The following is a 24,572-nucleotide window of genomic DNA, read 5'->3' as shown; positions in this document are numbered from 1 at the left end:
GCTGCATGATGACAAATATAAGATATTTTACATTTATTGGAGTGTTGTGAAATACCACAAATCGATGTCTTGGAAGTAAAGTATTGGTTTATTTACTGTACAGGAGACATGCACTGAATCATAGCAAAGCAATGTCTAACTTGCAAAGCTCATAACTGAAGTTATATACCCCAAATTACACATTACAATCATTCCTCCTACCAATAACCTGATTGGATCCTCACAAAATCTCTAAGTTAACTATTGGAATACAGAATACAGCATAAATGAATACATGAATACATATTAATATTTAAGTGGATGAGATCAGTCAGTCGTTAATTATTATTAGAGGTATATGTTTCATCAGTAGCTTGTTTAATTTAAGGCTAGTTTGACTGGTGAGATTCACACAGCGCCATCCTTATCTACAAGACTGACAAATCATCCCTAGTAGCACATTCCAAACCCATGAAAACATGTGAAAGAAGAGAACTAGTCTTATGCTGTATAGAACAAAGGAAGTATGGCAAAATGGCTTACAGGTGGCCATTTTATTTATCAATTTTACTTCATTAGGAACCCCTCCCTTCCTTTCATATTGCCGGGACAGAATGCGGCAGACTAGTGGAGGAGATAAAAAACAAAACACAGGCTGCTACTGATGTCACAGGGGAGGTGATCTCAGCTTGTGTGAGATTTCACATAGATGACGCCCCTGTCAGGGAGGGTAGCTGATGACAAACACACCTCCTGATGTAAAACCTCCTACTTAGCTCAGAAGTAATGGCTGCCACCTGTATAACCATAGTTATGAAAAGAGAAGGGTGAAAAGCATGCACTGAAATGCTCATAGGCTTGAAGGAGTGTTTATTTATCTTTGTATGTGTCAGAGAGGTGCAAGTAAATATTTTGAATATAAAAAAAAGGTTTGGTTTGGGTCTGCTTTAAAAGAAAATAAATCTGGCAGCCTTGATATCCGACATGTTTCAGTTGTCCTTGGAGCACACCTGAAGTTGAGGGATACGGAGGCTGCCATGTTTTTTTCCTCTATACTAGTCCCCCAAGAGGCAGAGCACACCAATGAGGTGGTGTAAAAAGGAACTGTAGTGTAAATAACATAATGATTAAAACTGCTTATTTTTTATAATACTAGTATTTATATTTAGTTAGTGTTTGCCCATTGTAAAATCTTTGTCCCTGATTTACATTCTGAGATTTATTACAGGTGGCGACATCTTCAGTCCTGTCAGGTGCAGCTCTGTTGAATGTTTACTGAGCATTCTGAAGTCAGTAAAAATAACACCAGGTTTCCCAGAATGCTCTGGGAGGAGAATTCCGCATAGCTAATCAGCCTAGGCTAAGCATGGGTGGGCGGGGCTTCATACCAATATACAGCAATATCTAGATATAGGAAGTGTTCCTGATGTTTACCATAGAAGTGGCTATCTTGAATAATTTACTGCATTCTACTATATGTCACTACACTGACTACAGTGCCTCTTCAACAAGTACTTCCAGTGTACAAGACACAGCCTGTAATTTCAGGATGCAGAATTGGTGGTCGTCACAGGGTTAATTACTTACCTGATCGGCTGTAAGGCGATGCTCTGCCCCAACCCCTCCTCGGGTAAGCAGTTGTGACCTCCCTCTGTGTTGCCGTGGCTCGCCCCCAACTTGGTAGCCACCATTTAGGCAGCGGCTGGCAAGCTCGGGGTGGACCCCGACAGCACGGATTGGGGTAGGAAGGACTTTGTAAATACCGCCACTGTTGCTTCTCTGTGGGTGGCGGAGCTGAATGAGTAACGACCGATCAGGTAAGTGACACCCCCCCCATCCTGTAACATTAGAACAGAGCCTGGCATGGCCAGCTATGTGTTTAATACTGGAGGTACTCTTTAACTTTCCAGCGTTCATCCAAAGCATGAAATGTTAGTTCTGGATGGACTGGCCTCTGTTTTGCCATCCTGAGCAAGAATGAGCGCCTTTAGAAGGGCGGACTTGCAAGTTGCAGCTTGGAGAGCTTGGAATGCTTGGTTTTGTGTGACATCGTTCATAGCAGATAATCTCCTGATTGTCTCACAGGCAGCAGCAGCAGTGCTCTGGGTCTGCAGAGTCTGGGACTGTCTGGGCAGGGCCCCAGCTCCTCCTCCTTAGATGCCGGAACCTTATCTGACACCACAGCATCAGGTAACTGAGGAGCTCCGGAACGCCTGGGCTCTCCTCAATCTAACGGCACGTGTAATGACAAGTATTGGCTTTGTGTGCTAATCAATGGCAGCTTCGCTGGTGGGGAGGGGGGCGGGGGATGCCGCTGGGATCTGTCTATTGATTCGCTTTGCTACCGCTGCTTTGTGGGCGGGGTTGGGAGGCGGGGTGACTGTGTTTTGCTGGCTCGGTAGTTAGAGACTGTGTTTTTACCTGTAACAGCTCTCCTCATGCTTATAGCTCCAGCATCAGACGATGAAGGAAGCACAGCCGCAACCGATGGCTCCACGCTGCGCACCTCCCCTGCAGACCACGGAGGCAGCGTGGGTTCGGAGAGCGGTGGCAGTGCCGTGGACTCGGTGGCTGGTGAGCATAGTGGTACGTCTGTCTTGTGTAGGCTCAGTGAGTCGAGGTCCTCATTCATTCTGACGTCTGCATGAGCTTGTGAGTGGCAGAAATGCATCTGGATGTGCTTAAAGCGGACCTGTACTGTGTGTAGGACAGCAGCAATAAATGTCACCCAGCACTAAATGTATTTTTCTTTAACTTCTTTGGTGGATAAAAAGTTAAAAACTCTGGCTGTGCTCCTGATCATGTGACTATGACCAGGGTATAGTACCTACCAGAATGCATGCTGGGAGATGCACATGGTCAGGGGCTGCAGGTAGCCCCTCCCAATATCTGATCATAGTTCAGCAGCAGAACAGATTTGTATTAAACCTTTAACTTAAACTTAAGTGGAACTGTAGCCAAAATTAAGTAATTAATAAAATTGCTTATTTTTTCACTTTTAATTTATAAATTATGTAGTCAGTGTTTGTCCATTGTAAAATCTTTCCCCGATTTACATTAATAACCAAAATGTATCACTGGTGGTGAAATCTTTAGTCCTGCCAGGTGATCTGTATGGAATGTTCATTACTGAGACTTTTATGCACAGAGGGAGATAGTGCTTGCCGGGCAGTTGGGAAAAGCCATTATTTCCCAGAATGCACCGAGGTTCACAAGCAGAAAACTGTCAGGACCTTGGTCATGACATCACACTGTGGAGGGGTTTCATCACCGTATCAGCCACACAGCAAACCCCCCCCCCCCCCCCCCCCCCCCGATGCTCTTTCGAAGAAAAGATTTCTTGTGGGAAAGGGGGTATCAGCTACTGATTGGAATGTTGTGGCTACAGTTTCCGCTTTAACAAAGATGACGGTCTTGGTTCAGGTTCCAGGTTGGAGAGAGCCTACTTTTAGGTGGACAAGCAGCAACCACATCATGTGTGCCCTCTCTAGCATTAAAAGTGAGAAAAAAGACTCCCACCAAAATTAAATACAAACGAAAAAACCTTTTTGTCCTTTGAGTCTTCTGCAGGGGAGCAGCTGGGCCTTATATCTCGCTATCCCTTCTGAAAAGACGGTCGCTGAGAAGACATTTAAAGTTTTACAGTTGGAGCGATACAGCTCCAGGAGATTTATCCATGGAAGCATTGTCCAACAAGCACCATGTGCGATGACCATTGCTGGTGCAGTCTGGGAAAAATTAGCCACATCATATTGGTTTTTGTCTACTAGGGGCACCAACGCTTGTGATGCCTATTTATTTGGAGGGCACTTGGGGGGGGGGGGGGGGAGGTTGCACTTTATTTGTTATTTAAAGGGGCATTCTGACTTCAGGCAGACCTTTGTTCTAATTGAGTTGTTTTGGGTGGTTTATTTCATTGAGGGACATATTTTATTTGACTGAATAGAATAGGCATGCAGTTAGCAAAAGTTGTTTGTGTGGGCTCTTACCTGCATACTTCAGGACCCCAACAATCTCGACAATGATCAACCAGCCCTATGTTGGGGCTGTTCACTAAAGTTCCACTTTACGGTTGTGCAACCAGTTTATCTTAGAATATGATTTAAATTGCAGTATATGACAGACGGTGGCTGGCCTGATGGCCTGACTTTTGCAAGTTTAGAAGAATTTGTCTACCCCAAGGGATTACACCAGAAGATTGCGGGGGGGGGGGGGGGGGGGGATTAAAAGTAATGGGCTCATGTGATCCGTAGGTGCCGGTGTTTACTCTGATTGGCTGCCGTACAACGATGCAGGTTCTGCTTTGTCATAAATAGTCATAATTGTCATAATAGTCACTGACGTTCTCGTTCATGGATGCTTATTCTGGACAAATTGGCAAATTGGACCATTCGGGAATAGATTGGGGTCAGAATTGCAATCCGTGTTCTGAGTGGTCCAGTAAAGCAGAGCAGTAAAGCAGATCCACGCATCCCAGCATTTTTTCCACCCACTTTTGCGGTTTCAGTAGTTTTTAAATGTTTTTCTGTTCGAATTTCCACATTGGTTCGCAATTTACCACGTTGGTTCACGATTTTCTGCATTGTGGCAAAATATACTTTAATTGGGAACGTGTGTTGTGTGGGAAAAAAGCAGAAAGGCTGCACGATTTTAAAATGTGGAAAGAAAAGCACAATCGTAATGCGAAGGGATGAAAATAAAGTATATTTCCTGAGGGGGCCTTTGACTTGAGTGGTGGGCGTGTTGCTGCGCATTTACCCGCATGTGGCTGACAGGTCTGTTCCCTGCTTTAGGTAAAACACGTACTTCCACATTGGCTATTGTAGTCGATAGCCTGCTCGGGAGTTACATGACGTTTGCGTTTGTTTGCTTTATTTGCCACGATTTTAAATGGCACTTAAGTTTGCTTTTTCCTGCACTCATTTCCAAATTAAATTCATTGCTCCACACGTGTATGCGGTGTGGTCGCAACAGAAGTGTGCTCACAGCCTCAGATCTCTGAAAATGATTTACAAAGAAAAAGTTTGTGGTGTGTGCAGAGCACTGTTACTATATGTTAGTGTGTGTACAGCACTGCCATTACATGTATGTGATGCACTGTGATTATATGTTGGTGTGTGTGTACAGCACTGCCATTACATGTATGTGATGCACTGTGATTATATGTTGGTGTGTGTGTGTGTACAGCACTGCCATTACATGTAGGTGGTGCACTGTGATTATATGTTGGTGTGTGTACAGCACTGCCATTACATGTATGTGGTGCACTATGATTATATGTTGGTGTGTGTGTGTACAGCACTGCCATTACATGTATGTGGTGCACTGTGATTGTATGTTGGTGTGTGTGTGCTGCACTGCCATTACATGTATGTGGTGCACTGTGATTATATGTTGGTGTGTGTGTACAGCACTGCCATTACATGGATGTGGTGCACTATGATTATATGTTGGTGTGTGTGTACAGCACTGCCATTACATGGATGTTGTGCACTGTGATTGTATGTTGGTGTGTGTGTACAGCACTGCCATTACATGGATGTTGTGCACTGTGATTGTATGTTGGTGTGTGTGTACAGCACTGCCATTACATGTATGTGATGCACTGTGATTATATGTTGGTGTGTGTGTACAGCACTGCCATTACATGGATGTGGTGCACTATGATTATATGTTGGTGTGTGTACAGCACTGCCATTACATGTGGTGCACTGTGATTATATGTTGGTGTGTGTACAGCACTGCCATTACATGTGGTGCACTGTGATTATATGTTGGTGTATGTACAGTACTGCCATTACATGGATGTGGTGCACTGTGATTATATGTTGGTGTGTGTACAGCACTGCCATTACATGTATGTGGTGCACTATGAATATATGTTGGTGTGTGTGTACAGCACTGCCATTACATGTATGTGGTGCACTATGAATATATGTTGGTGTGTGTGTACAGCACTGCCATTACATGGATGTTGTGCACTGTGATTATATGTTGGTGTGTGTGTGTGTGTGTGTACAGCACTGCCATTACATGGATGTGGTGCACTGTGATTATATGTTGGTGTGTGTACAGAACTGCCATTACATGGATGTGGTGCACTGTGATTATATGTTGGTGTGTGTGTACAGCACTGCCATTACATGTATGTGGTGCGCTGTGATTATATGTTGGTGTGTGTGTGTACAGCACTGCCATTACATGGATGTGGTGCACTGTGATTATATGTTCGTGTGTGTACAGAACTGCCATTACATGGATGTGGTGCACTGTGATTATATGTTGGTGTGTGTGTGTGTGTGTACAGCACTGCCATTACATGGATGTTGTGCACTATGATTATATGTTGGTGTGTGTGTACAGCACTGCCATTACATGGATGTGGTGCACTGTGATTATATGTTGGTGTGTGTGTACAGCACTGCCATTACATGGATGTGGTGCACTGTGATTATATTTTGGTGTGTGTACAGAACTGCCATTACATGGATGTGGTGCACTGTGATTATATGTTGGTGTGTGTGTACAGCACTGCCATTACATGTATGTGGTGCACTGTGATTATATGTTTGTGTGTGTATACAGCACTGCCATTACATGTATGTGGTGCACTGTGATTATACTGTATGTTGGTGTGTGTGTGTACAGCACTGCCATTACATGTATGTGGTGCACTGTGATTATATGTTGGTGTGTGTGTGCTGCACTGCCATTACATGTATGTGGTACACTGTGTTTATATGTTGGTGTGTGTTTATGTGTACAGCACTGCCATTACATGTATGTGGTACACTGTGATTGTATGTTGGTGTGTGTGTGTGTGTGTGTACAGCACTGCTATTACATGTATGTGGTGCACTGTGATTATATGTTGGTGTGTGTTTATGTGTACAGCACTGCCATTACATGTATGTGGTGCACTGTGATTGTATGTTGGTGTGTGTGTGTACTGCACTGCTATTACATGTATGTGGTGCACTGTGATTATATGTTGGTGTGTGTGTGTGTACTGCACTGCCATTACATGTATGTGATGCACTGTTACCACATGTTGATGTGAGTAGAGTACTGTGATTGGTGGAAGGGCGTTTCCTAGCCTGACACCTCTGACCACATTCCGTCTCTTCCAGTATCAGGTCGGAGCAGTGCCTATGGGGACACAACCGTGGAAGGTCACCCGACTGGACCAGGCAGCATCAGTTCCAGCATCGGAGCCATCAGCACCACAGCCGGCCAGCAGGAAGGAGAGGGCTCTGAGGGAGAGGGAGAGAATGAAGGGGATGTACACACCAGCAACAGGTCTGTACACATCAGCACCATAGTACAATGTAACTGGCTTCCGCTGTGTGTGACTTCAAGGGGTGTTCCTGAAGTGAGAGTGATATGGAGGCTGCCATATTTATTTCCAGTTGCCTGGCAGTCCTGCCTTGGCTGACTGTTACAGTAAACCTGTAATAAAAAAATTAAAACAAAAAACAAGTCAGATACTTACTTTAATAGAGATAGCTTATGTGGATGATTCCTGTGATTGTAACAACCCCAGGCTCATCTAAAAGACAAAAGGAGCTCAATGGTGCAGAATTGTGTAAGATTCTGAAAAGCAAATTGGTAAGAATGGATAAACTCACAAAGGTGGGTTACAAATCCTTGCAACCACTGTCAGAGCAGGTGGGAAGTTAACCGTCCCCGCTCGGTTTTCCAGGTCTGCGTCAGGAACTGTTTGGTCGCAATCTGAATTTTCTTTAGGACAAACTAAAGAGTTATGACAAGACACTAAAGGGGGGGGGGGGGGGGGGGGGCACAAAGTGCATAAAAAGGTGTGCTAATAAAGCTACTATGGCTGTGTAGCAAGCATGAGAGTGTCTGTCTGACATAAAGGTGCTCATGCTTGCTACATCCATAACAGTTAAAGAGGAACTCCAGTGAAAATGTAATAAAAAGTGCTTTATTTTTACAATAATTATGTATATTTATACATAATTATTGTAAAAATAAAGCACTTTAGTCAGTGTTTGGCCATTGTAAAATCTTTCCTCTCCCTGATTTACATTTTGACATTTCTCACATGGCGACATTTTTACTGCTGTCATGGAAGGAGGAACTGCTTGGTTTTTTTGGCAGTTGGAAACAGCTGTTATTTCCCACAATGCAACAAGGCTCCCACAGTGTGATGTCAGCACCATGGTCCTGACATCACACTGTGGGAGGGGTTTCACCACAATATCAGCAATCATGAGTCCCCTGATGATCTGTTTGTGAAAAGGAAAAGATTTCTCGTGGGAAAGGGGGTATCAGCTACTGATTGGGATGAAGTTCACTTCTTGGTTACGGTTTCACTTTCAGGCACCTGTTTTTTCACAGACCTGAGGAAGATGCCTCATCAATTTTATGTGCTCAAATAAAAGACCATTTTTCACCCCTGTCTTCAAGAAACTAACTAGAAAAGTCGAAGTTGTACTTGATGTTTATTGCTGATGCTTGTTGTGTTGTTAATCTGAGTATCTTTTGTGCTTTCATCCTACTTGTAGACTTCACATGGTTCGGCTGATGCTTTTGGAACGCCTCCTTCAGTCTTTGCAGAGTCTGCGGAATGTAGGAGGGGTCCGGGCCATCCCCTACATGCAGGTAAAGAGGGTACAGGCCGACCTGTTAGGGTTTTTCCTGCCAGTAACACAGATCTCCCACATTGGCTTCAATTCACTAACCATTATCCATAGCTCCTTCACTAACCATTATCCATAGCTCCTTCACTAACCATTATCCATAGCTCCTTCACTAACCATTATCCATAGCTCCTTCACTAACCATTATCCATAGCTCCTTCACTAACCATTATCCATAGCTCCTTCACTAACCATTATCCATAGCTCCTTCACTAACCATTATCCATAGCTCCTTCACTAACCATTATCCATAGCTCCTTCACTAACCATTATCCATAGCTCCCAACTGTCCCTCTTTGGGAGCCCTGTCCCTCTTTCCTCCTCATTTGTCCCTCTTTCAGGACTTTGTCTCTCTTTCTATGTAAATATATATATTTCTCTACTAAAAAAATGTGTTTGACTCTAAACTGTATTCTCATCCTTTAAATTGATATATTACTAATTTTAGAATGTTAATATGTAGGGAAATGAACCAAGATAGAAAGCACCAGTGTGGTTTGAATTATAAAACAACATATTTTTCTTATGAAACCTTTATGCTATGCGTGACTAGGGGTGTGGCTTAAGTGTCCCTCTTTCTCATCTCAAAAAGTTGGAAGGTATGCATTATCTGCGTTCGATAATTCAGCTGATAAAACAGCTGATTTTACTGAACTGATTATTAAATGCCAATTTACGAAGGCTGTTACCACACTGAAAAGTAAAATTACTGACTGGTAAATACCTCAATTGACAAAGATTAGAGCATGTGGTAAAACAAGTGAGATGTTCGATATTTTAAGACCAAGCTGGAGCTGTCGGTAACTAACAGACATTCGGTAAAATGTATAATCAAGGGAGATAGCCGATGAGAAGAGCCATCCTGCCCTACTACTCACTCCACTTGATCCAATGCACTACCGGGTGGGACATCAGAAAGTAAAAAAAAAAAAGATGCAGTAGACATTCATTGAGACTTTATTGTATCCCCTTAGACATGGAGATTTATTGACTTGTGCACAGAGGAGAGCCCTCTAGTGGCATGCAAGCACATTTATTATTTTATACTGAACGGCCCTTAGTGAATTGAAGACTTAGCGCTGCCATATATCTGCAGGTGGTGCTGATGCTGACCGCTGATCTGGATGGAGAAGATGAGAAGGATAAAGGCGCTCTGGATAATCTTCTGTCCCAACTCATCGCTGAGCTTGGATTGGATAAGAAGGTAGCGCATTGAGTAAGCCCCGAGATCTGCTCTGGTTGTGCATGAAACACACGCTCATGCCTTTACTCTCTCCTGTCTTAGGATGTCTCCAAGAAGAATGAACGGACAGCTTTGAACGAGGTCCACCTGGTGGTCATGAGGCTGCTGAGCGTCTTCATGTCCAGGACCAAGTCCGGTTCCAAGTCTTCAGTCTGTGAGGTGAGCAGGATAACTGGACGGATATTGGACATTTGAAGAGGATCCAGTAACACTTTTCCGTGTCTTTGAGAAATATTAGAAAGTTCTCATCAGAGATGGTCAGAGAGATGCCAATAGTTGCCAGAATTATTAACAGGTCATTAACCTGAGCTATTCCGTCCCTCATCTGCCATGTTTCTTATAGGCTTAGCGGCTGGATAATGTACTGGTTAAGGGCTCTGCCTCTGACACAGGAGACCAGCGTTTAAATATCAGCTCTTCCTTTTCAGTAAGCCAGCATATATTTAGTAAGAAATCCTTGGGCAAAACTCCCTAACACTGCTACTGCCTATAGAGCACGTCCTAGTGGCTGCAGCTCTGGTGCTTTGAATCCGCCAGGAGAAAAGCGCAATATAAATGTTCTGTCTTGTTTTATATACAGTCTGCCTTTGAAATGGCTACTATTGTGAAGCAAAATAGGATTTAGCGCTGTTTCACACTTTGTGATGCGAGTAACGTAGTGTGTTCAGACAATTTGCATGGCACAGTTGCTTTTGCAATTTCCTATCCATATTGCTTGTTTTAAAGAAAACCTGAACAGAGATTAAATAGAGACTAGACTCAGATGTCAGGTGTCCTACTGAATGCTGTTCTAGGCAGCCTTTCCTAAAATGGTCACTAGCATATAATGTTAGATTTTGTCGTAAGTTAAGTCATATTTGTCTCTGCTGTCTCCACAGTCGTCCTCCCTAATATCCAGCGCCACAGCCACGGCCTTACTGAGTTCCGGAGCCGTGGACTACTGTCTCCACGTTCTGAAGTCCCTCCTGGACTACTGGAAGAGCCAACAGAGTGACGAGGAGCCTGTGGCCGCCAGCCAACTGCTAAAACCTCACACCACCTCCTCCCCTCCCGACATGAGCCCGTTCTTCCTACGACAGTACGTCAAGGTGAGGACTGAGAGATCCGAGGACTTCCTGTTCCTTAAGGGCCCCAAGATACCTTGGGCCTGTGTGTATTACTCTATTACCGCAATGCACATTACCTGGTAACACATGTGGTGCTAATAGGGTAATGTGTACTTCTGTCCTGCGGTAAGTAACAGTTTAATTGCCAATTTCACCACTAATTGGTCCATCAGGCCCCTTTGTTTTGTAATTAAAATTTTCCATTTGTGCGCCCATATTTCACTGGATTTATTAACGACCGCATGAGTCAATAGATGTGTGTGCAGCGGCCGCCGACCCCCAACCCACGAGCGATCCTCCCGGCGAATCAACTCACCCCAGCGATTGCTAATCGTATTGTCTGCCCAGCACCCACTCCTGCCGCATGATGCGCTATTCTGTCGTCCCTCCACTGCTCAGACTTGTGTTTTTTTGAATCAAAGATGTAGTTCAGTTGTAATGTTCCTTTTGCTTTCTCTTTGTGCAGGGTCACGCCGCCGATGTGTTCCAGGCGTACACGCAGCTGTTGACTGAGATGGTTCTCCGCCTGCCCTACCAGATAAAGAAGATTGCCGACACAAACTCTAGAATCCCCCCACCCGTCTTTGACCATTCCTGGTTCTACTTCCTGTCTGAGGTCAGCAAAGAGGAGCTGCTATCCAAAATGCATGCGTTTGCCTTTCTGTATTACTAAAGCAGCCCAGTATTATAGGATATTTGTAGAAAGGAGTATTGATGAGATGTATCTGTTTATCTTCCTCCTTTCAGTATCTCATGATCCAGCAGACTCCGTTTGTCCGCCGCCAAGTCCGGAAGCTCCTCTTGTTTATCTGTGGCTCGAAAGAGAAATACCGCCAACTGCGAGATCTGCACACGCTGGATTCGCACGTCCGTGGCATCAAGAAGCTGCTGGAGGAGCATGGCATTTTCCTGCGGGGGGGCGTGGTGACCGCGAGCTCAGGCTCTGCGCTGCAGTACGACACCCTCATTAATCTGGTAAGATTAATCACTTACAGATTCTCCTAGGTCTATTTATGATAGAATACGGCTTACGAATGGCATGGTTTGTGTTTCAGATGGAACATCTCAAGGCCTGTGCTGAAATCGCGTCTCAGAGAACCGTGAACTGGCAGAAATTCTGCATCAAAGATGACTGTAAGCAAGTCAGGGTTTTGGCAGATAATCGGAATCTGAAGTGAAAATAAACTTATGATATAATGAACTGTATGTGCAGTACAGCTAAGAAATAGAACGTTAGTAGCAAAGCTTCTCTGAGCTCTCTGACTAATTTAGTCAGAGAGCAATGCTATTTTCTGACGCACTTCTACATCAAAGAAACGGCGAAAGACAATTTCAGAGAAGATTTTACTGCAGGGAAGTTCAAAGGGTCATTAGCTCTGCTCCTTCCTTTTCAGTGTTTAAAATGCAGAGTGTGGTTTTTAAACTGCAAATAGTTGAGAATCATGCAATGTTATTAAAAAAAAGAAAAAAAAAAGCTATAAAAATGACTCTTTTCCTAGCTACTAATGTTCTATTACTTATTCGTACTACTCATTCATTATATCCTTTTTTTCTTTCGCTTCAGTGTCACTTTAAATGTATTTATTTATTGTATTTATAAAGCGCAAACATATTACGCAGCGCTGGACATTAGTTTAGGTTACAGACAATATTTATGGGTGACATACAGCAATATGACAATACAGGAATACAAGAAAGACCAGATCATGCAGCACAGTATGAGTACAAGGTAATGCTTAGTCGGTCACTGGAGGGGCGCATGGAGATTAGGCAAGTTATAGGATGGGTGCACAGTAATGGAGGTGCATGATCAGGTAGGACACAAAAGGAGGACCCTGCCCAAAGGCTTACAATCTAGAGGGAGAGGTAGGGACACGAAAGGTAAGGGACCAGAGTTCAGCTGCGGGTTTAGAGCACTTGTGAGGGGTAGTAGGCCAGACTGAAAAGGTGAGTTTTGAGGGCCTTCTTGAAGATGTTGAAGGAGGGAGCTGCCCTACTGTAATGGGTGGAGGTAGGGAGTTCCATAGTGTTGGAGCAGCTCTTGAGAAGTCCTGGAGGCGTGCATGGGACTGGGTGATGCGGGGGGCGGTTAGGTGAAGTTCATTGGAAGAACGGAGTGAGCAGCTAGGTGTGTACCTCTGAGTAAGATCAGAAATGTAGGTTGGGCAGGTTTTGTGGACAGATTTGTAGGTCAGACACAGTATCTTGAATCTGATTCTGGACAGGAAAGGAAGCCAGTGGAGGGATTCAATGTCACAATGAATAGCCATACAGAGTATCTTTCACAGTGACTGTGGTAGGCAATATGTATGATGATCGCCTGCACTGCTCCCAGCTTTCTCTGCTCACTCCAGCATGCTGCTCCTGTCACTGGTGTATCTGAGTCATAGGGCAGGGTTTCCATCCACTATAAGATGGTAGTGTAATCAGACCTAGATTTACATCACAGGCGCCTATAGGCACAGATGTCCTGGCACCCTAGACTTCTCATTTCAAGTATGCTGGCTTTACCAGCTTTCACGTCTCTTACTTGCCAGTCATAGGTAACTACAGGTGCCCTTTAATACTGAAGATAGCTCTGGGTACCTAATACTAAGTAGCTACAGGTGCCCCTGACTGAAGGGAGATCTCGTCAGTAGATTGCCTAGAGCAGGGTGAGTAACCTCTCATTTACACTCATCAGGACTCTGCATAGGGAAGGAGGAGGGAGACGCTCAGGGAGGCACTTGCCTACGGTGCCTTATGGTAAATCCGGCCGAGTGTAATGGTTAAAGGATACCCAAACTGACATGTGACATGATGAGATCGGCATGGGTATGTACAGTGCCTAGCACACAAATAACTATACTGTGTTCCTTTTTTCTTTCTCTGTCTGAAAGAGTTAAATATCAGGTATGTAAGTGGCTGCCTCAGTCCTGACTCAGTCAGGAAGTGACTACAGCGTGACCCTCACTGATAAGAAATTCCAACTATAAACCACTTTCCTAGCAGAAAATGGCTTCTGAGAGCAAGAAAGAGAGAAAATGGGAATTTCTTATCAGTGAGGGTCATGCTGTAGTCACTTCCTGTCTTGAGTCAGGACTGAGTCAGCCACTTACATACCTGATATTTAACTCTTTCAGACGAAGAAAGAAAAAAAGAAACACCGCATAGTTATTTGTGTGCTAGGCACTGTACATAAACATGTCTATCTCATCATGTCACATGTCAGTTCGGGTATCCTTTAAGGCCTCAGAAATAGGAGACCTGGGTTAAAAATCTAATCTCTTCCTGTTCAGGAGGCCAGAACCTATTCAGTAAGGAGTTCTTGGGCAAGACCCAATAACACCCTAACAGTGTTACTGAGTGCGCTCTAGTGGCTGCCTCACAAGCGTTTTGAATCCGGCAGCATCAAAGCGCTATGCAAACATTGGAATTATTATTAAAAATGTCTTATTTAATATAACTTTTAGATAATACAATCCATATACGATAGTTAGCACATTAATTGGATCCTAAGTCATAGCCTTTCAGATCCATAGTGGTCTGTGATTATTGACCAGTTGTAGTTAATGTTCTGGTGGTTTTGTGTCCCATCAGCCGTGCTCTACTTCTTGCTCCAAGTCAGTTTCTTAGTGGATGAAGGCGTGTCGCCAGTGCTGTTACAGCTGCTCTCTTGCGCCCTCTGTGGCAGTAAAGTCCTCTCCGCAGCAGCATCCTCTGGTTCCTCCGGCGGTCCGTCCTCTGGGTCTGGCCAGACCGGGTCACAGTCCAAATCCTCAACCAAGAAGAGTAAAAAGGAGGAAAAGGAGAAAGAAAAGGATGGTGAGTGGCTTGTATGACTTGGGGCGAATGTCCATGGGAAAGTTACCAGCCATCACGCCAAATCCAATAAACGTTTCGTCTTGCAGGCGATGGCGCCAACAGCCAGGAAGAGCAGCTGTGTACAGCTCTGGTTAACCAGCTGAACAAGTTTGCCGATAAGGAGACATTGATCCAGTTTCTGCGCTGCTTTCTTCTGGAGTCCAACGCTTCGTCTGTGCGCTGGCAGGCTCACTGCTTGGCCCTACATATCTACAGGTCAGTACATTGGGATTCTGAACAGTGGAAATGCTTTCCAGCAGTTACCTATAGAGTGAATGGTGTCCTCCCTGTACAGAGGTGCCAAGCTGATATTGGACCTAAAGCTGCGATACTCCGTTTTGTTGATTGCCTGATGAAGCGGGATTGTGCCCGTGAAACGCGTAGCAGTATTGTATAGGAGTATGTGAATACATTTTTCTGGATCATAAAGCAACAGCATCGTGTCTGTTTCTGAGGGGCAGGTCCACCACCGCCACCCGAACATTTTAAATGTTTTAGCATTTTTTACTCTGTTGGCGCCTCTGTACACCTTTACGTCAAGCTTATCCACCCCAGGTGGAAGGGTGGTTCACCCTTTTTTCTCCTATCCACAGAGAGCGACATCTTAGTTCTGAGTAGGGACAGGCTTAATCTCCCTACCTGCCTATACAGTGGTTGCCTTAGCGGTAACCCTTGTTTGTAAGTATAATACTTGCATTTTATGTACCATCCCTGATTCAATACATACTACACTATATTGGGCTCTCGGTTTTCTGCTTTATCCTCCCTGTACAGGTATTACTTCTCGCGCTCCCTGCAGGATATTGCCTATTCACCAATGACACCAATCGCATCAGTAACATTTTAGAGGGAGAAGGTGGAATTTTCAGAAACGAGATTTCTTTGTGTTGTCTGTTTCAGTACCATGAGTGTCTCTTATCTGCCTCGTAAGCTATTCTGTGTAGTGTTGTTTGCATTTGTCAGGCTAACCTTTTCTCTGCCGGCACTGCTTGTCACATGACAGCAGAGCACAGGTAACAGTTTGTTCAGCAGCATTAAATATTGTAAAATTTTTAACAAATGTGTTCACATACAAGAACTAAAATGTACTTTAAATCAGTTCTATCCTATGTCCCTATCGCTTACAGTTGGCAATTAAAATCTTTACAAGTTTTGCACTAGTTCAGTGTCATATGGGGTATTCTCAGATTTTTCTTTGTCAAAAGCACTTGCTGAACAGCAGTTGGTCATTTCAACAGCCAGAATGGTGAACAAGTGAACAGGGAGGCCGGCTGGTATCTTTTGGTAGATCTTTTCTAGGGAGTGGTAGAAATAGGCAAGAGCCTTGTGGTTAAGCAGTTCTATAATATGGGCCCAATTGACTAATGTTCACCAGAACTAGTTGTAATAGTTTGAGTGTAAATGTATGAAGTTCCCACCTGTGTTTCTGTGTAACCGCCTAAGTTAAAGTGGACCTGAACTTTTGCATAGGACAGAAGGAAAACATTGAGAAATGCACGCTGCATGTATTTAGAGTTTAACCTCTTTAATTCCCCCGCATCTGTGTTCAATCACAACTGTAATTTGATCTCTCGGCTGTTCCCGCTGGCTGCCTCTGCAGAGCAGCTAGTTTGAAAACACTGGATGTTAAAGCGGATCGGAGGTGAAAAACTAACTATAACAAGTAACTTGTCTATATATCTTATCTAAAGTTTAGATAGTTCACACAACATATCTAGCTGCAAAACACTTCAAAAGTTTATGATTATTTATTCCTGTGATACAATGAGGGCAGCCATGTTCTGTTTGTCACATTGTCACAGGCTGAGGGCTGGAGATGCAATCAGCTTGCCTGTGTGTAAATTAATTCCCCTCTCCTCCTCCCTCCTCCCCTCTGCCTCTGAAATCAATGGCTAGTAACCTCCTCCTCCTGCCTAGACTGCGCTCCCATAAGCCCTTGCTACAGTGCCAAGGCACGAAAGGAGCTGTGGGCGAGGCTTGTTTAGTTTATAGGGAATTAGAGTATCAAAACAAAACAAAAGTATTTGTCTTGAAGAATGCCCTATAAACTATATGAAAGGAACACAATTATGCGACGAGTAAAAGTTTATCTGGGATCAACTTTAACAATATGTCTGCTTCCATGAAAACCGGAAGTAGATATACTGCAAATTTATTACAGGATTTGTATCAGCTATAACAAAGAAATAAAGTGTACAGGGAGGGGGGGGGGCAGGCAGATGGGACACAGGCAGATGGGACACAGGCATGTACCCTGGTCCATGACATGCCTCGGTGTCCCTTTCCCTCCTATGTTTTTCTTTTTTATTACAAAAAAAAGCTGTGTTCTCTTTAAAGGTTATTATGCTGTTGCTTGTTAAGATCTATTTTAACCCCTTTTACCTTATCCTTTTTTTCCCTCAGAAACTCTAACAAGGCCCAGCAGGAGCTTCTTCTGGACCTCATGTGGTCCATCTGGCCGGAACTGCCAGCCTACGGACGCAAAGCAGCGCAGTTTGTGGATCTCCTCGGGTATTTCTCTCTGAAGACTCCACAGACTGAGAAAAAGGTGAGATGTGTAGCTCGTCCTCAGAATTGTCTGATGTCCTCAGCTGTGATTCCAGAAAACTCAAACCGTTTATCTCCCCACAGTTCAAAGAATATTCGCAAAAGGCGGTCGAGATACTCCGAACCCAAAACCACATCCTGACCAATCATCCCAATTCCAATATCTACAAGTAAGAGTCCTGCTTCTCAGTCTGAGGGAAGTGTGTACACATATTTAATGAATTCTCAGCTAGCTCCCTGATTAGTGCAATAAGGTTCTACTTATTCTGCTCCTCTGAATCAGTCTTTACTCACATAACTTGTAGATCAGGTCACATCATTGCTCTATGGCTATGCTGTCCTAAATGTCTGTTGTGTGTACTGTACACCAGCTCTGATATCTCTGCATCCCTGTGTGACAGCTTTACCCACATGACTAGTAGATCAGATCTGGTCATTGATCCCTGCTGTCTTTCCTGTCTATACTGTGTACGCTGTACACAAACTGTAATATATCTACATCCCTGTGTGACAGCTTCACTAACATGACTTGTAAATCAAGTCTGGTCATTGCTCTGTGCGGTCCTTTCTGTTTCTGTCTATACTGTGTACACTGTACATCAGCTGTGAGATCTCCACATCCCTGTGTGACAGCTTCACTAACATGACTTGTAAATCAGGTATGATCATTGCTCTGTGCTGTCCTTTCTGTTTCTGTCTATACTCTGTACACCAGCTGTGAGATCTCCACATCCCCGTGTGACAGCTTTAGTCACATGAACTTGTAGATCTGGTCTGATCATTTCTCTGTACACCAGCTCTCTGTATTTGCAGGAGGGAGCAGACTTAATAAAACCTTATGACTTTGCTTGCTCTCTTTTTCCAGCACCCTCTCTGGTCTGGTAGAATTTGACGGTTATTATCTGGAAAGTGACCCCTGTCTCGTCTGCAACAACCCTGAGGTTCCGTTTTGTGTAAGTACCGTATAGACGGCAGTTTATTAAGTTTCTCAATACAAGAACTATTGACCTTTTTCTATCTCTCCCTTGCCCTCAGAAGTTGTTCTGTCAGGAAAACTTTTATGGCTGTAGCTTGCTTATGTTTACTAAATTCCCTATAAGGTGCCGACAAGACAGAAGCTGTCACTTGTATGCCTTAAATTAAATCTTGCAGACAACAAAATAAAAAAGAACAGCCGCCTGGTTATTAATGTTTTGCATTCTACATACAAATGTTTATTTCCCATGTCACCTTGGACATGCTTTAAAGTTTTTTGTTTTTTTTTTAGGATTTTCATAAATTGTAATGAAGAAAATATTTTTTGACCATAAAACTTATTATGCTGTGGCTTATTTTTTAGAGCAGTGAGGAAGTTTAGTTCCACGTTAAGGTCTTGGTAAAATTGTTTAAGTGTTTGTTGTTTTTTTGTCTTTACAGAACATCAAGTTGTCCTCCATTAAAGTGGACACCCGCTACACCACCACACAGCAAGTGGTCAAACTCATTGGCAGCCACACCATCAGCAAGGTGACAGTCAAGATCGGAGATTTGAAACGCACCAAAATGGTCCGTACCATCAACTTGTACTACAACAACCGCACTGTCCAAGCGATCGTGGAACTCAAAAATAAGTGAGTCTCTTAAAAATGTTGTGATGAGAGGCCAGAGAATGGGGGGAGGTTCCTCATTTGGGTAGCTGGCTTTTGTCGAATTTGATCAGAGAGATGTCTCTACTTAAATTCACTTCCTATCGATTTCAGCATGAAGTCTAATTGAAATCGACCTGCTGCCGAGCTGCCCCTTAAAGTGACTCTGAAGTATCATAAAATGCCACTTTTTATGTAACAGTTACCAGTTACCATCACCCTAACTAAAACACTGCATCCCAGCGGCAGTTCGCTGGTTTTAAACCCCCCAAATCCCCATGGGAAAATGTGGGGAGATTTTCCTGGTAGAGGCAGAGCTTTGAGCTGTAGCTTTGCCTCCATGCATGTCAATCCCCGCTAATCGCCGCCTCTCCCCCGCCCCGCTCAGTGAAGGAAGACAAAGGGGCGGGGGAGAGGCAAAGATCTGCGGGGATTGACGTGAATGGAGGCAGAGCTACAGCGTTAAGCTCTGCCTCCCCGGGCAGAAAAATCCACGACTATTTTGGGGTTAAAAACCAGCGCTCTGCCGCGAGGATGCAGCGTTTTAGTTAGGGCGATACTGCTGAATGTAACTGTTACATAAAAAGTGGCATTTTATGAGACTTCGGAGTCTCCTTAAGTGTATTTGTGTGTCCTCTGCATGCCTAAGTGTAAAGTCTCACCTACCCACCGGTGCCAATCCTGGCCTCCTCTGGTGTTCGGTGTCACAGCAAGGATCTGTATCACGTGACTCGGTGCATAGTGATGGCGCAACATGCGCCTGTGTCACATGGCCTGGAGTCACACCAGCGGAGAGCTGAGACCTTAACACTGTACCCGGTGGGCTTATACACTTGAGAGGACACCATTCGGGGATCCCTCAGTCGGTGTGATACCGAACTCTGTTATAGCCACGCAGCGAATTGAGCTCTTGTGACCAAGAATTTGCCAGCATTCCCCATCTATCCTATCAACAAATTTTGGCCCGAAAAGATTAATTAGACATCCGCGTTTCGCAACTAATTCTCTTTCAATCTAATAAGATTATTGAACTGGAAGGACAATCGTACCGCAATATTGCGTAACTTATAGGCGCCTTGAGTCATTGACTCCAGGCATGTTAGTGTGGCCTGAATTCTGGTGCAGGGAGAGCAGAGGAGGATGTATTTTTCCCCCTGTAGTGGAATTTTTTGTTACTGAATTGATCACGGATCCTTCTTTCCCTGCAGACCGGCACGCTGGCACAAGGCCAAGAAGGTCCAGCTGACTCCGGGGCAGACAGAGGTGAAGATCGACCTTCCGCTTCCCATCGTCGCCTCCAACCTGATGATCGAGTTTGCCGATTTTTATGAGAATTACCAGGCCTCCTCGGAGACTCTTCAGTGCCCGCGCTGCAGTGCCTCGGTGCCAGCCAATCCTGGCGTCTGTGGGAACTGTGGGGAGAATGTGTATCAGTGCCACAAGTGCAGGTCAGAGCCCGGTCTGTGCCGTGATGAATGGAGAGTTTTCTGCTGTTCTTCACACAGTTAACAGGCCTGATCTCCTCCTCCTTTTCAGATCCATCAATTATGATGAGAAAGATCCATTCTTGTGCAATGCCTGTGGCTTCTGCAAGTACGCTCGCTTCGACTTCATGCTGTATGCCCGGCCCTGCTGCGCTGTGGACCCCATCGAGAATGAGGAGGATCGTAAAAAGGTCAGCTACTGATGCTCTGCACATTGTTGTTAGATCATTGTCTCATTTCTATAAATAAATGAGGATTACATTAATAGGCTCACTAATTTTAGCTTTTACAGTCCAATTTCAGGGTTTTCTTTCTTTTCAGCTTTGGATGCTGTGTTAAGGCGATAGAACATGATTGCTGCAAACCTGGTGTGGCTGGTTACATGCTTTTGGTTTCTTAGTTTTGAGCTTCTGCTAACGATGCAATCAGTAGACTGTCCTCATGCCGTCGTCATATTAAAACCTTGCTATGTTGTTCTTTTGTTGCATCTCCATTGGGGATTGCGCAGGAGAACCTGGTGATTAATGGTGTTTGATCAAAGAGTGGAAAATTGCTTTAACTTATATTGGCATCCCTTTATAGTAAACTACAAGGGACTTGGCTACATTGTTAACAATATCAGAAATCGTCTCACTAAAGCACATAAAATAAGCTAAATACTGATAGTGTGCTCCTCTGTCCATCCTGGATGATACTATAGCATTGCAGCCATGCACAATCTAATCACAGATTAGTAATCAGGCAGCAGCTTACACAGGAAGCATAGAGCTCACCAAAAGATGCAGCTTGCAGTCTTCAGCTCATGCATTGCCTGCTGCTTTTGAGGTAATCCACGCAAGCCCAGAGTAGTGTACAGATATTGAGCGGGCTACAAATGGCTGCCAGCAGGCTTATGGGTCTCTGACTGATGTATGACGCATGAGCCCGCCCACTTTCCACTATAGCTGGATACAGCATACCGCTATGGGCCAAAAACAGGTTCACAATGACTGACGTTCTTTTATTTCTGGGTTTACTATGCCAGGCGGTCTTCCCATATACTTATAAGGGTGCTTGGCCAGGACCTGGACATTTATTTTAGTATACCTGTAGTATCTGAGTTTACTATAATGAGATTACACTGTATAACATAATGTTGTGTTATATTGCTGGGTGCAGCTCCTCTTTAAGCTCCTCATTTCTGCTGTGTTTTACATCTTTAGGCTGTCACAAACATAAACACATTGCTGGATAAAGCCGATCGAGTCTACCACCAGCTGATGGGCCACCGGCCGCAGCTGGAGAACCTTCTGTGTAAAGTCAATGAAGCAGCCCCCGAGAAGCCTCAGGTAGGTTCCTTCTGCCAGGTCCAGTCTGTGACATTGCATAGTCTTCTTGTGAGATTGCCTGATTGGTGTTCTGTTCTGTCCTTCAGGATGATTCAGCCAATGCTGGAGGGATCAGTTCCACGTCCGCCAGCGTTAACCGCTACATACTGCAGCTGGCGCAGGAGTACTGCGGGGACTGCAAGAACTCCTTCGATGAACTCTCCAAAATCATTCAGGTAGTAGAGAAGTCTAGGTAGTCTATCCAGTATACTTGGGATGCTTTTGGTTTCTTTATGCCCTATATTACCTTCCAGGTGACCTGGGCCACTATAAACTGACTTAAAGGAATACTATCGATTCACATATTTTTTTCAATTGACACAGGAATTGTTTGGGAAGTGCTGCTAAGTACTGGTGTATACATTTTAGTAGCAACTTCTTTGTTTACTGTTAGCAAAATACATTCAAAGTTTACTGACAAAAACTGACTGCTGACTGAGCCATGAGGAGAGGGGAAATTCCCCTCACACTTGATCAGTTAACTCTATGTGTAGCTCTGTGTGTGACAGAGAGAGAAGAGAGCTCCCAACAGCTGCAGCTCCTGTGTCCTGTGTTTCTGACTGACTTGTCTGAAGAGAGCAGAGGAAATGTAACTAATTGTCACAGCTTTTTTCATACTGTTTTTGCTTTCAGAGTTTGATATGTTTGATATTTGCTTTCTGTAGTCTGATATACAACTCTGGCTGTGCATTGAAGCAGACACCCCTTCTGCAATTGATTTGTCCCAATATAGCTAAATCCTACCCTCAATAAATTACAGCTTTTGCCTCTGATATTTAACATGAAAAGTAGGAAAATGTTTACACAGCTACTTATACATTATTTGCACACTGTCATTTTAGAACACTTGGGGATCGATAGTATTCCTTTAATTGACTGACTGTATATTACCCTCACAGTATATTGTCTTTTCCTTATGTTCTCATACAATGTGATAGCAATATACTGTCTGTATACAACACCCTCAAAACCATGTGCAGACTGTATCCATCCTGTTCGCAAACTGTGATGTTGACTAACAGAAGCTACCAGCTGTGACGCGACCAGAGCAGAATTCTGAGATTAGTACACACATACTTGGCAGTAAAGCCATAGCTGGCCAAATTGTAAGGGTGAGTTGGTGCAGTCCTGGCACCTATAAACAGGTTGATGAAATCATTGCTCCGCCCAGCTAAAAATAGCGATCTTATCACTGAGTACCCTTTTTGTATTGTTCCTGTTTTTAATATTTTGTATGTATATATATATATATATATATATATATATATATATATATATATATATATATATATATATATATATTTTTTTTTTTTTATCCCACTCACACATGGAAACTGCAGTTGTTTGTGAATGGCGTTTTCCATTGTGGACACTATATACCAAGCGTGTTAAACTTAATCACATAAGGAGACAAATTGTAAAACATGGTCCAAGTTGCAGGCCTAATTATTTATTTGTGAAGATTTGAATTCTCTTTCCCATCTTTCATTAAAGAGCACCTGAGACAGCATTAAACTATTAAAGAAAATACATGACCTGATCCAAGGGGCTAGTCGAATCTGGTTAGCCCCTTACCGCTGCTCTTTGTGAGACACCTAAAATGGTGACGCAGGCCACATCTGGCCGTGCTATAGACAAACTATGCTCCAAGGAGCTGTTTCTTGACCCATGTTTGTAATTTGGTAAAACGTATTCAGTGAGTTTTCTCTCGGTTTCTGCTTTTAGAAAGTTTTTGCCTCCCGGAAGGAGCTTTTGGAATACGATTTGCAGCAAAGAGAAGCCGCCACCAGGTCCTCTCGCACCTCGGTGCAGCCCACAATCACGGCCAGCCAATACCGAGCTTTGTCTGTCCTCGGCTGTGGACACACCTCCTCCACCAAGTGTTACGGCTGCGCCTCTGCAGTGACAGAACATTGCATCACACTGCTCCGTGCTCTGGCCACCAACAGCACCATACGCCATATTCTGGTATCCCAGGGCCTCATCCGGGAACTGTTCGACTACAACCTGCGCCGCGGCCCGGCAGCAATGCGTGACGAGGTGCGACAGGTCATGTGCCTGCTTACCAGGTAGGACCGAATGACACAAATCTGTGCTTCTGATTTATACAACCATTTATCATCCTCCACTTAATTCAATGCTTCACCTTATAGGGACAATCCAGAAGCCACTCAGCAGATGAACGATCTGATCATTGGGAAAGTATCCACTGCTCTGAAAGGACATTGGGCAAACCCGGATTTGGTATGTACTTCTGTAACCTGCTCTCATCTCTCCTCCCACTGCTGCTGTGCGGCTTCCTTGCTTAAAGAGTACCTAAATTATAAATTACAGTTTGCTTTAAACTTAATGCGATGCCAAGATATATTAAAACACACAAAATTGTGATTTTCTCACCCCCAGGGTCTGCATTGCACATAAGGTCTTGAAATCCCCGCCCCATCTAATAACAGACCCGGGCAATTTTTTTTCTTTCCTAAAGATAGGTGCAAAGGATGTTGGAGGATTCATGTCATAACTCCATCACAGTAGTATACTTTATCTAATAATACATAAGTTACACACACACCTTTGATGGCTGTCGCCCCTTAAGGGATTGGAATCCGATCCCATTGGGTGACATCATTGATCTGGGCTGCAGAGATGGGAGTTAGCTGTGTAGCTGACAACGTGTACTGTTGCTATGCGGAGTGACGCATGCCAGATGTCAAGTAG

At 44.0% G+C, this 24,572-nt stretch overlaps 1 protein-coding gene across 16 annotated transcripts in view; it reads left to right on the top strand.

The window, feature by feature from the left end:
- Positions 1 to 24,572, top strand: part of UBR4 (ubiquitin protein ligase E3 component n-recognin 4) — a 185,801-nt gene that overhangs the window by 96,231 nt on the left and 64,998 nt on the right. For 7 of the 16 annotated variants that reach the window (XM_068241725.1, XM_068241727.1, XM_068241726.1 and 4 more), the window contains 22 exons: positions 2,065 to 2,169; positions 2,410 to 2,565; positions 7,110 to 7,278; positions 8,508 to 8,604; positions 9,739 to 9,846; positions 9,928 to 10,044; positions 10,764 to 10,973; positions 11,458 to 11,607; positions 11,739 to 11,966; positions 12,047 to 12,125; positions 14,571 to 14,795; positions 14,882 to 15,050; positions 17,238 to 17,382; positions 17,466 to 17,551; positions 18,247 to 18,334; positions 18,798 to 18,991; positions 20,215 to 20,454; positions 20,543 to 20,681; positions 21,693 to 21,818; positions 21,905 to 22,033; positions 23,583 to 23,926; positions 24,011 to 24,101. In XM_068241725.1, coding sequence (XP_068097826.1) covers positions 2,065 to 2,169; positions 2,410 to 2,565; positions 7,110 to 7,278; positions 8,508 to 8,604; positions 9,739 to 9,846; positions 9,928 to 10,044; positions 10,764 to 10,973; positions 11,458 to 11,607; positions 11,739 to 11,966; positions 12,047 to 12,125; positions 14,571 to 14,795; positions 14,882 to 15,050; positions 17,238 to 17,382; positions 17,466 to 17,551; positions 18,247 to 18,334; positions 18,798 to 18,991; positions 20,215 to 20,454; positions 20,543 to 20,681; positions 21,693 to 21,818; positions 21,905 to 22,033; positions 23,583 to 23,926; positions 24,011 to 24,101 — 3,395 coding nt within the window. The remainder of the gene's footprint in view (positions 1 to 2,064; positions 2,170 to 2,409; positions 2,566 to 7,109; positions 7,279 to 8,507; positions 8,605 to 9,738; positions 9,847 to 9,927; positions 10,045 to 10,763; positions 10,974 to 11,457; positions 11,608 to 11,738; positions 11,967 to 12,046; positions 12,126 to 14,570; positions 14,796 to 14,881; positions 15,051 to 17,237; positions 17,383 to 17,465; positions 17,552 to 18,246; positions 18,335 to 18,797; positions 18,992 to 20,214; positions 20,455 to 20,542; positions 20,682 to 21,692; positions 21,819 to 21,904; positions 22,034 to 23,582; positions 23,927 to 24,010; positions 24,102 to 24,572) is intronic. The other 9 variants (XM_068241728.1, XM_068241722.1, XM_068241721.1 and 6 more) reach the window with 6 other exon arrangements.

This window comes from Hyperolius riggenbachi, chromosome 6 (genome assembly GCF_040937935.1).
Source record: "Hyperolius riggenbachi isolate aHypRig1 chromosome 6, aHypRig1.pri, whole genome shotgun sequence".
NCBI lineage: Eukaryota > Metazoa > Chordata > Amphibia > Anura > Hyperoliidae > Hyperolius > Hyperolius riggenbachi.
This window is presented reverse-complemented; position numbering and strand designations above follow the sequence as displayed.